This window comes from Danio rerio, chromosome 25, assembly GCF_052040795.2.
Source record: "Danio rerio strain M-AB ecotype USA chromosome 25, GRCz13ab, whole genome shotgun sequence".
Classification (NCBI taxonomy): Eukaryota; Metazoa; Chordata; class Actinopteri; order Cypriniformes; family Danionidae; genus Danio; species Danio rerio.
Genome location: NC_141045.1, coordinates 35,547,501 through 35,560,000, shown reverse-complemented (window position 1 = coordinate 35,560,000; position 12,500 = coordinate 35,547,501). Strand labels below are relative to the sequence as shown.

The window sequence follows — 12,500 nt, the reverse complement described above, 5'->3', positions numbered from 1 at the left end:
ATCGCTCTGTCCTGCAGGTGTCTATGGTGTTATCAGCCCTGCAGGCTGGTAATAAAGGAACTCAGGCCTGCATAACAGCAGCCAGTTCTGTATCGGGGATCATCGCTGATCTGGACACCACCATCATGTTCGCCTCTGCCGGCACTCTCAATGCAGAGAACGAAGAGTCTTTTGCAGACCACAGGTGAGACTCAGTTCAGCATTATGTTTCATTATGTGTTCTGTTAATGTTTCAAATGAACTTGGGTTTGTAGTGACGTTTTCATTGTGAACACATTGAAAACCACTTCAGCTTTGGCTGAAGACAAAAAGACACCAGTCATCAACCTCATCAACCACAAATCTCAAATCAAGCATAGCTATACCCCCGTTGTAATGGTAATAACATGGCAAACATCCACAACAGCTTAGCAATACAGTGCATCCAGAAAGTATTCATAGCGCTTCACTTTTTCCACATTTGTTTATGTTCAGCCTTATTCCAAAATGGATTCAACTGATTTATTTTCTCTGAATTCTTCACACAATACCCCATAATGACAATGTGAAAAATGTTTTGTAATTGTTGCAAATTTATTAAAAAAAATAAAAAATAAATGTAAAATCACCTGTACATCAGTATTCACAGCCTTCGCTCAATACTGTTGACGCACATTTGGCAGCGATTACAGCCTCAAGTCTTTTTGAATATGATGCCACAAACTTGGCACACCTGTCTTTGGGAATTCCTGCCCGTTCCTCTTTGCAGTACCTCCCAAGCTCTATCATGTTGGATGGGAAGCGACGGTATATTCAGATCTCTCCAGAGATGTCCAATAGGATTTAGGTCTGGGCTCTGGCTGGGCCACTCAAGCACATTCACAGAGTTGTTGTGAAGCCACTCCATTGATATTTTGGCGGTGTGCTTTGGGTCACTGTCCTGCTGGAAGATGAACCGTCACCCCAGTCTGAGGTCAAGAGCACTGTGAAGCAGGTTTTCATTCAGGATGTCTCTGTACATTGCTGCATTCATCTTTCCCTCTATCCTGACTGGTCTTCCAGTTCCAGCTGCTGAAGAACATCCCCACAGCATGATGCGGCCACCACCATGCTTTACTGTAGGTATGGTATTAGCCTGGTGATGAGCGGTGCCTGGTTTTCTCCAAATGTAACGCCTGGGATTCACTCCAAAGAGTTCAATTTTAGTCTCATCAGTCCAGAGAATTTAGTTTCTTATGGTCTGAGAGTCCTTCAGATGCCTTTTGGCAAATTCCAGGCAGGGTGTGGCTTTCGTGTGGCCACTCTACCATACAGGCCTGATTGGTGGATTGCTGCACAGATAGTTGTTCTTCTGTAAGAAGAACGCAGGAGCTCAGACAGTGATCGGGTTACTGATCACTCAGCTTGAACGGCCGGCCAGCTCTTGGAAGAGTCCTGGTGGTTCCAAACATCTTCCACTTAAGGATGATGGAGGCCGCTGTGCTCATTGGAACTTTTAGAGCAGAAAAAAAATAAATTCTGTAACTTTCCCTAGTCTTGTGCCTTGAGACAATCCTATCTCGGAGGTCTACAGACAATTCCTTTGTCTTCATGCTTGGTTTGTGCTTTGACATGCACTGTCAACCCTGGGATCTTGTATTGGCAGGTGTATGCCTTTTCAAATCATGTCCAATCTACTGAATTGACCACAGGTGAACTCGAAGCTGCTGAAACATCTCAAGGATGGTCAGTGGAAACAGAATGTACCTGAGCTCAATTTAGAGCTTCACGGCAAAGGCTGTGAATATTGATGTACATGTGATTTTTCAGGTTATTGATTTTTAATAAATTTGCAAGTTGCAAAAACAATTTTCACATTATCATTATGGGCTATTGTGTGTAGAATTTTGAGAAAATAAATGAATTGAATAAATTTGGGAATAAGGCTGTAACATAAAAAAATGTGGAAAGATTTAAGCGCTATGAATGCTTTCCGGATGCACTGTACAAATTGGGTTATGTGTAATAAAATGAAATAACGCAGCGAAAAGGTATTGAACATATGAAGAAAGGGTGGTGTAGACATGGAAAGCCCAGACAGCAGCTGAAATCTCTCAGTATTTATTCTGCAACCATTGTCCGCATCGCGTCACATGTCGTTAGAACACGTCGTTAGCCTCAGAGTATACTGTCTGTTATATTATCTGAAGCGTATTTGTTTGTGCACTCCAGAGAGAACATATTGAAAACTGCTAAAGCTTTGGTTGAGGACACCAAGCTGCTCGTGTCTGGTGCTGCGTCGAGCCAGGACAAACTAGCCCAGGCGGCCCAGTCCTCTGCCAAAACCATCACGCAGCTCACTGACGTGGTCAAACTGGGAGCTGCAAGCATGGGCTCAGAAGACCCGGAGACACAGGTGCGCATAGAATTTTCACATCAGAAGTCCAGTAGGCAATGCCAATCTGTCTCTCCTATATTTTTAACCAGGACTAAATTTATCTTTAAGCAACACCCTGAATATCATGCTAATGTGGCAGACACACTGACTCACACGTATCATCTATCAAATCGAAACCACCCGTGGAGGATTAATAAATCATTGTGCATTGTATTATTCTGGTAAAAACTCCCACTACATCCTCCCGAAGGAGTTCCAGGCATTATGGTGCCGGATAAAGCCAGTGGCATATCATGACGAAAGGTGGTTCTGATAAAGTTGTCTCTTTATCTCGTTCAGGTGGTTCTGATAAACGCAGTCCGAGACGTCGCTAAAGCTTTGGCCGAGCTGATTAGTGCCACTAAATGTGCCGCGGGCAAAGCGGCGGACGATCCCTCCATGTATCAGCTGAAAAGTGCTGCCAAGGTATGTCTAGTTGAAGAATGATTGCAAGAAAGACATTATGCAGCCTGGTGAGGGTCATTTCTTATTCTGATGGCTATCACGATGTGCTTGTGTGAGTGTGTGTATGTGTGTATGCCATCCAACAGCTGGCCCTGTCTCTTATTTTCATGGCTGGGTGCTGTCTTTGCTCACTGTCATCTTGGTGTGTGGCCACAAATCAAACCCTCTCTTACAGTGATCATAGTGTGTTTGATAGTGTGTATGCGAGTGACTCAGTGGCCGCGCTGCAGGAGACAAAACCATGCTGTGTCTGTGTACAGAGTAAGGACTGCTTCCTTCCCATCCTCTCTTCCTCTCTCATGCCATTATCGACATGTAGCAAAGCATAAATGATTAATTCTGTCAACCTAATTAAAAGAAAATTAAAACAGCGCTTGCTTCTGCAGTTATGCTGTGGATCAGCGCACACAGTTTATCTTACGGTGATAGAACCATCCCTTGTTTAAACAGAACTTGATTGAAGACGTCTGTAATCTCTTAATCCCTCACCTGGTGCTTTTAAATCTCTCGGATCAACTTCCACATATATGCAACATGATATGTTTTGTTTAGCATACTTAAGCAATGAGTTATAATGCTGTTGTGACCTTCAGAGAAAGAGTTTCTACATTCCTTCAACATATGGCGAATTCAGATCCTCTGAGGTTTTGCTTCAGACATTCACTGCCCTTGTTCCTTCATTGTAGCAATGGCGTCCCTCAGGGCTTTGTTTTAGGCCTGCTTTGTTTTCTTGGGTTTCCTCCTTTGTTCGTTCTGCATTTATAACTTTGCCTGAAGCAAAAGCTTGGAAATCTGTTACTAACCTCAGCTGCTGTCCATTAAAAGGTTCGGTTTTATCTCTTGAACTTTTCCTAATGTTTTCATCAATGATTTAGATTGTACTTTCTTGTGTTGCAAAGAACAGAATCCTGTCGGTTTTACTGTGCTGTTTGATTCAGTTGTTCCTGTCATAACCATGCCTCTGATCTCTTTCAGTGCGTGAGGTGAAAAACTGGCCACAAAGCTGTTGACATTCTCGCTCACTTGAGACATTGTACTCAGAGTAAGAAATGCAGCTTCAACTTTGACCTCACTGTGTTTTCTGATATTACAGGTCATGGTGACGAACGTGACCTCTCTGCTGAAAACTGTGAAAGCTGTGGAAGACGAGGCCACTCGCGGGACGAGGGCTCTGGAAGCCACTATTGAGTGCATCAAACAAGAACTCACTGTACGTAACATTATGTGTGAATATTAATCCCTCATACTGATGTCATTTCATATATTGTACCTTTCTGCCATTATTCTTTACCTTCATATGGTTTCACACCTGTATGACAGATTCTCTCATGTGAAAAACAAAAGATCAATTTGGAGCAAACGACACTGGACCCATTACTGGAATAGTTCCACAAGAGAATTCAAGGTTCAGAACCCTGCTGAAAAATCCAGCTTAAACCAGCCTAGGCTGGTTGGCTGGTTTTAGCTGGTTGACCAGCCTAGTTTTAGAGGGGTTTTGGCCATTTCCAGGCTGGTTTCCAGCCATTTCCAGTCTGGTTTTAGCTGGTCAGGCTGGAAAATGGCCAGCCAAATCCAGCTTGACCAGACTGGTTTAAGATGGACATAGCTGGTTGGACTCCCAGCTTGGCTAGGCTGGTCAAGCTGGTTTTAGCTGGTCATCTCCCAGCCTGGACCAGGCTGGAAATGGCTGGAAACCAGCCTGGAAGTGGCCAAAACCCCTCTAAAACCAGGCTGGTCGAAAAGCTAAAACCAGCCAACCAGCCTAGGCTGGTTTAAGCTGGATTTTTTAGCAGGGAACAAAGAAGAAGGGGTAAAATCGTTTCGGTTAACATAATTTAAGCACATTTTGAGACTATATGCTAATTTGTAAAACAATATGGCCGTGAATTGGTATAGATTAGGCTCAGCCTAATTCGTTTTTAACCCAGGTAATACAGAGTAATTAACCATGCGGGCATTTGTCTGTTTCCCACCTGCTCCTCGTTCTCCTGCTCCTATGGGTGTCTCTATGCCACATATCAAAAAGCATTTGATAGATTTCAGATGGGAAGTTCGGATCATTTTACCGACTCGGATCTTTGAGTCTCGTTTATCAAGATGAACAAATCTTTTTTCAAGTCATTTCGTTCATTTGGTTCAATTTGCCAAAATATTATTAAAATGTTACGAATTCCTTCCAAACACATCTACAACGAGCCCAAAAGGTTGATCACATGACAAATAAGTCATAAATCGAATACTATAAGAAGGAGAAAATAATTTTTCAATGTTTACCTTCTCTTTTGTCTATGAAGGTATTGTTGTCTCTTTGCTCAGCTCACCTCTTCATGTCCTTAAATGTCAGTGGTTCGTTCACGTTACACAGACAGTCACATATAATCTTAACCAATGTACACAGTCTGAGTCGATAGGAGCCATGATAATTAGTTCACCTTTCAAGTCTTCTGGTTCTTGAGTCGTTCGTTCATCACGTGACAGAATGACTCGAGAGATGAACGGATCAATTATTTTTTCCGGCTCTAAACGCATATGATTGGCCCGTGATTAACGAATGACTTAGACCCGATAGAGGACTCGAGAGATGAACAGATCAATCCTTTTCCGGCTTTAAACGCATATGATTGGCTACTGCCTTTCCGCGATGAACGACTCAAAAGACTTGAAATGAACGATACCACCTGCACAAATGCGCGGATGAACGAATCACTCCCTGAGAGGACTCGTAGTTCCCGAGTCATATTGAAGATTCGTTCAAAATGAATGAATCGTTCATAAACGACCCATCACTATTTGAGATAGTGGTACAGGAATGCAAGAGATTTCTGATTAATCCTTTGCTTAATGCTCCTGCTATCAAATGCCCGTTAGGACATTTCAAAAACACTTACAGTTGTAATGTACTGTAGGTAAGATGTGATGTAATGTATTGTAACATCCAGCTAAAACCAGCTTGACCAGCCTGGTTTAAGTTGGACTCCCAGCTTGGCTAGACTGGTCAAGCTGGTTTTAGCTGGTCATCTCCCAGCCTGACCAGCTAAGACCAGGCTGGAAATGGCTGGGAACCAGCCTGGAAGTGGCCAAAACCCCTCTATATTCAGGCTGGTCGACCAGCTAAAACCAGCCAACCAGCCTAGGCTGGTTTAAGCTGGATTTTTCAGCAGGGCTTAAGGGCACTTTTTAGAGTTTTGCTCCAACCCTAAAAAAAACTCACCTGAACAAGCTAATCAAGGTCAGAGTGTTACTAGAAAGTTACTGACAGGTGAGTTTTTATCAAGGTCAGATCAAAACTTTGCAAGACTACGGAACTGAACTTTGCCCACCCCTTGGCTATCCAAAACAATGGTCACATGGGGGCAGATTTATTTCATTCAGAATCCAGCAATAAGTATATCTGATTTGCATAAAATATTTCCTCCTTGTGCCAAATTTTGCATCATCTGTTTTCCAGGTTTTCCAGTCCAAGGACAATCCGGAGAAATCCACCACCCCAGAAGAGTTCATCCGCATGACCAAGGGCATCACCGTTGCGACAGCCAAAGCGGTGGCAGCAGGCAACTCTGCTCAGCAGGAGGATGTGATATCCACTGCCAACCTGAGCCGCAAAGCCATCTCTGACATGCTGACCACCTGCAAGGTGCTTATCCACATCACACACACACATATGCCCATTCGCACCGCATGCTGATCAACAGCACCAAAGACTCGACAACCGACTAAATGTGTTTACAGGCCAACATTGTTGCTCTCACACAAACTCTCCTGCTTTAAAGTTGTCATATCGTTAAAAATCGGTCTATTTCCATGTTTAAATGCTATGATCAAGTCCTTGGTGCACGGATCATCCCAGAAAGACGTGAAAAAGAAAATCCCAGTAACTTGGGTTTGGTAAATCTTTTTCTGCAACAATATGGAAAACCTAGTGATCTAGAAATGGTGGCACGGTGGCTCAGTGGGTAGCATTGTCGCTTCACAGCAAGCAGGTTACTAGTTCGAGCCCCAGCTGGGTCAGTTGTCATTTCTGTGGAGTTTGCATGTTCTCCCCATGTTGGCATGGGTTTCCTCTGGGTGCTCCGGTTTCCCCTATAAGTCCAAAGATATGTGCTATAGGTGAAATGGGTAAGCTAAATTACCCGTAGTGTATGTGTCTATGTCCTGGACCTCCAGGTTGGGGGTTAAGCTAACAACCCACCTCGAAAAAATTAGTTGTTGCAAAACACCAACATAATGCGACTAAATATCAACTTCAATATAAACGACACTGGAATTAAGTAAGTGATCTAGGTAGTGGAGCTTTTTATATATTAGTCTGCACTATTACACCCACAGCGCCACTGCTTGACATAGGGGGGTCAGTTCAACATTTTGTGCACTGTGATCTTCATACTCAGGAACTTGCTCGCCACAGAGCCCAACCCCACATTATACTTCTGCGTTCTGTCTCTGTTGCTCGGCAATAACACCTCCTGAACACCAGTAGGCGGTGGGGTTTCTTTGTTCCAATGTGTTGAGTTTCTTTAGTTCCCACAGCTTTCAGCCCCACCCACACTCATCACTGCTACCTAGCCGACCAATCACAGATCTTGCGCTCTGTGCCATTGCGATGTGCAGTTACATTTTTTGAGAGGTGCGGGTCAGCGTACGACAAAAGGTATGGATCTGCGCGAGGGCTACAATGGATCTACGGCATATACTCGATGCAGAAGTATAAATGGGTCTTAAAGGACACCTATAATAATATAGGTGAATATAGGCGAATAATATTTAACTATTAAAATCTAACAAATTTCCGATTTGCAGAATAGCTCTGTAATAAAATGGCAGTCTCAATTTGAAGTTCAGTCAGCTGTTAATAGCATTGCTGTGTAATGAAGGCTAGCTTATGACCTCTCACTGTGCCAGAATCATCTATTTAAGCCTCGCCCACATCAGGCAGGCTGTTACCGAACAACGGCCGTCATAACATTTCCTGAAAGATTCCAGTGGACTTGTTTGAAACTTGAAAAATTGGCAAGCAGCTACTCTGGGAAAAATATACCTTATTTGAAAATTGTCAGGGCTTTATCTACTGTAAATAAATAAAAAAAATGGGTAAATTTACAGAAAGACTAATGAGGCAGGGCCGGCGCGTCCATAGAGGCGACCTAGGTGGTATAGAGAGGGCGGCGTCCGCGACACCTCCCTTACCACCCGCGTCCTTAGTTATGTCCGCGACCCCTCCCTCACAACCCGCGTCCTCAGATATATTCGCGCACAGGCGACAGAATAGAGAGGGCGGAGTCAGCGACACCTCCATCAGCACCCGCGTGGCCTCAGTTAAATCCGCGCATAGGGTGGCAGAATAGAGGTCCGCGACACCCGCGCGTCCTCAGTTATATCCGAGCAAAGGGCGGCAGAATAGAGAGGGCAGCATCCGCGACACCTCCCTCCCACCTTCAGCACCCGTGCGTCCTCAGTTATATCCGCGCATAGGACAGCAGAATAGAGAGGGCAGCATCCGCGACACCTCCCTCCTTCAGCACCCGCGTGTGCTCAGTTAAATCCGTGCATAGGGCAGCAAAATAGAGGTCCGCGACACCTGCGTGTCTTCAGTTATATCCACGCATAGGACAGCGGAATAGAGAGGGCAGCATCCGCGACACCTCCCTCAGCACCCGTGCGTCCTCAGTTATATCCGCGCATAGGACAGCAGAATAGAGAGGGCAGCATCCGCGACACCTCCCTCCCTCATAAACCGCGCGTCCTCAGTTATATCCGCACATAGGACGGCAGAATAGAGGTCCGTGACTCCTCACTTCATTTTCATAACCGGTCACTTTTGTTTTCACATTGAGGTTGAGGGCGGCGTGATCGTCCTCTGCCTAGAGCGGCAGTTCAGCTTGCTCCGGCCCTGTAAAGAGGGTATGCAATGACCTCACTTTCCTGCAATAACATGAACATGCCCCTTCAGCCAGACTAGTTGGCATAAAGCTACTGCTTGAATGGATCCTTTCTATACTGTCTGTGTAAAAAAAAAGCAAGAAAAAGTTCCTTTTTTTTACCCTTTTTCACAAAACTAATACATAAATTGTATTCATTTTTAAATTTCTCCTTTAGTAGTTGAGGTTATATTTACTAAATATAAGAAATATGCATATAAATAAAAATATTTAGCACCCCCAACAAAGAAACCATGAGCCGAACTAGCAGCTCATTTGCATTTATAGGGACGCAAAAAACTGTGTGTTTTTGCTCGCTCCCAAAGGACTGCAAATTTAACAAGACATAATAAATGATAAGTTGTTTAATTCATGATGAAACTTCACGCACACATTCTGGGGACACCAGAGATTTATTTGACATCTTGCAAAAAATATGTCCACTTAAACTCTCAATGTCATTAGTCCCTAACCTATTTTTTTTACTCCTAAACTGCGCCCTCTTGTGTTAACATGGTGTAATGCATCTCCTTTTAACTCTCTTTCCTTTGAAACCGGCACATAAAATTCCATCCGGTGCTCATCATATAGCACAAAATGTGTGTTTGTGTCCCGCAGCAAGCCGCGTACCACCCAGAAGTGGGCGAGGATGTGAGGAATAAAGCTCTTCTCTATGGCATTGAATGCACCACCGGATACGTCGACTTGCTGGAACACGTCCTGCTCGTGAGTGGGAAAAAAAACAAACACTTTTTTTGCAGGATGTGTTTGTGCTCGAGTTGTGATTTATTAACCTCGTGAGTGTGTGCGCTTGGCTCCTCGCAGGTCCTTCAGAAACCCACGGCTGAACAGAAACAGCAGTTGGCCTCGCTGTCTAAGAAAGTGGCGAGTTCAGTCACAGAGCTCATCCAGACGGCTGAAGCCATGAAAGGTGAGCGCGCACACACACACACACACACACATTTTTACAGTAGGGTTAAAGACACCTGCAAGGGAAGGTATGTGTTTTGGGGTGGGGATTTTTGGTTCTGTTTTTAATGGAGCAACACAATTTGAATGGAAAATGTGGAGAATATGTATGTATTTTTATTTAAATAATTCAGTTAAAAGCCGAGTGCTTGTGATAACTTTGTTTTTTGTGTGTGTGTGTGTGTGTGTTTTTGAATTAATTAGGGCTTCATTTATTTCCAATACAGTAGAACAAAAAAAATTGTGCAATATGGTTACAATTTTAAGTTGGTTTCTAGTTTAAGTAATAATAAAATAATAATAATAATAAGAAGAATTATTAGTATTTTTATTATTATTATTATAAATTGATGATAACAATAATAATAATTATTATTGTTAAGTTGTTGTTGCTGCTGTTAATATTATCATCATTATTTGTATTATTATGCATTGATAATAAATATAAAAATAATTAAGAATTGATTATTAAAAACAATAATAATAATGATAATAATAATAATTATTATTATTATTATTTTCTATCATTATTATTATTGTTGTAGTTGTTGTTTTTGTTATTATCATTGTCATTACTATAATACTAATAATAATAATTATTATTGTTATTATTAATATTATTATTATCGTCATTATTATTATTATTGTCATTGTCATTATTACTATTATCATTACTTCTATTATTATTATTATTATCATTATTATTATTATTGTCATTATTATTATTATTATTATTATAATTATTGTCATTATTACTATTATCATTACTTCTATTATTAATATTATTATCATTATTATTATTGTCATTATTATTATTATTATTGTTGTCATTATTACTTCTATTATTATTATTATTATTGTTGTTGTTGTTGTAATTATTATAATCATTATTATTATTATTGTTATTATTATTATTATTATTATTATTATTGTCATTATTATTATTGGCATTATTATTATTATTATTATTATTATTAATATTATTTTCGTTGTGGTTATTGTTGTTATTATTGTCATTGTCATTATTATTGTTGGTGTTGTTACTATTATTATCATTATTAGTATTATTATTAATATTGATGTTGTTATTTTCATTATTATTACTACTATCATTATCATCACAATAATATAATTGTTGTTATTATTGTTGGTGTTGTTTTTGTTATTATTATCATTGCCATTACTATTACTATTGTTATTATTATTATTATCATTATTATTGTTGTTGTTATTTTTATTATTATTATTATTACTAGTGTTATTACAAGTTATATTAATCAAAATATAATCGACGTAAAATACATTTTATTACAGTTAATTATTTTTCCTTCTTTAAAAAATCATGAAATAATAAGAGGAATTTATCTTTTTTAATTTTGAAGTACTTTAAAGTATTAACTGGACAGTCTGCATTTGAAACTGTAAAAATATTAAACAAATTTATATTTTAAGTAAAGGAAATTCATCCTAATTTTATGAAGCAGCCAGTTTAAAAAGAAAAAACTCCTCAGATGTAAGGATTCATAGAAAAATAAAAGGCCAAACATTAAAACTTGTAATTCATTTCTAACTTTTGACTACAAATTTGCCCTGCTCTAAACACTTATTTAAAAATCAAATTATAATAGAATACTAATTACAATATTAATTACATTTCACGAATGACGAGTTTCTGAATTCTCCCGAGCACAGACGTCATGCAGGCCTGGGAATGTTATATGCGTTTAGGAGGTAATAATGGGCCAAACTGAGCTGGATTCATGCAGGTTGAGCTGATTTTTCTTCTTCTAAAACACTCCTCTGTTGTTCTTTTCTTTTTCTGCCACAGATGGAGGTGAGTATGAGATACACCGTGTTGTTTTTCTCCGGTTTCAGGCCACACACATTCAGACTTGAGTAACTGACCGACACACACACACACACACACACACACACAGTAATAACTGCGGGAAAAGAGAAGAAGGGATAGAACCGAATTCCCTCAGGTTTAACATAATCCTCAAACACATTCTCACCATCTGTTTTCTCAAGCTGTTTGAACAAAACAGACGTCTTTTAGTGGCTCTTGAATGTCGTTAAAAGGAGAACGTATCGTAGAGCACATTTGCTCCATAAATGGTTATTAAAGTAAGGATGCGCGCATTCATTTAGGCAATTAATGAATGATTGGGAATGCATCAGGAGCAGTGTTCGCGTTGGCATCATGTTATTTTATCATACAGTACATAATACAAACTGATGCCATATCAAAATTTACCACGGTAACTTTTTTGTAATTAGTTTTTTCAGAATCTAATATAATTATTATTATTATTATTATTGTTCATTCCTTTTCCTTGGGCTTAATCTCTGTTTCAAAGGTCGCCACAGTGGAATGAACCGAAGTTTGATTAGGCCGAAATTTGTTGTAAAAATGGGGGGGGAATTAATTAATATTTAAATTAACTTTTAGATTTAATCAATTGTTGTTGTGGGTTTTTTAGGTTAAATAAATCTGAATTTGTTTCCTTTGATAAAATGTGATTTTGAATTTGTTTGATTTTGGGGGGAAATACATGCCAAACAGTTCTCAAACTATTTTTGCAAGAGTCCTGGTGAATTGTGATTTTTATTATTATTTTGAGGTTTGAAATCCTATTACATGATTTTATTTTATTTCTCATGTTGTGTGTTCACCTTTGCATAAGTTTATTTAATTTAATTTAACCTTATTTTATTTTGTTTTTGTTTTTATTTTATTTTTTTGTATTTTATTT

General features: G+C 39.9%; 1 protein-coding gene across 7 annotated transcripts in view; it reads left to right on the top strand.

Moving 5' to 3' along the window:
* The window catches only part of tln2b (talin 2b), a 259,057-nt gene that overhangs the window by 228,367 nt on the left and 18,190 nt on the right, over positions 1-12,500 (top strand). For all 7 annotated transcript variants that reach the window (XM_087312504.1, XM_087312506.1, XM_087312503.1 and 4 more), the window contains 7 exons: positions 18-184; positions 2,191-2,374; positions 2,696-2,821; positions 3,954-4,070; positions 6,309-6,494; positions 9,394-9,501; positions 9,601-9,706. In XM_087312504.1, coding sequence (XP_087168630.1) covers positions 18-184; positions 2,191-2,374; positions 2,696-2,821; positions 3,954-4,070; positions 6,309-6,494; positions 9,394-9,501; positions 9,601-9,706 — 994 coding nt within the window. The remainder of the gene's footprint in view (positions 1-17; positions 185-2,190; positions 2,375-2,695; positions 2,822-3,953; positions 4,071-6,308; positions 6,495-9,393; positions 9,502-9,600; positions 9,707-12,500) is intronic.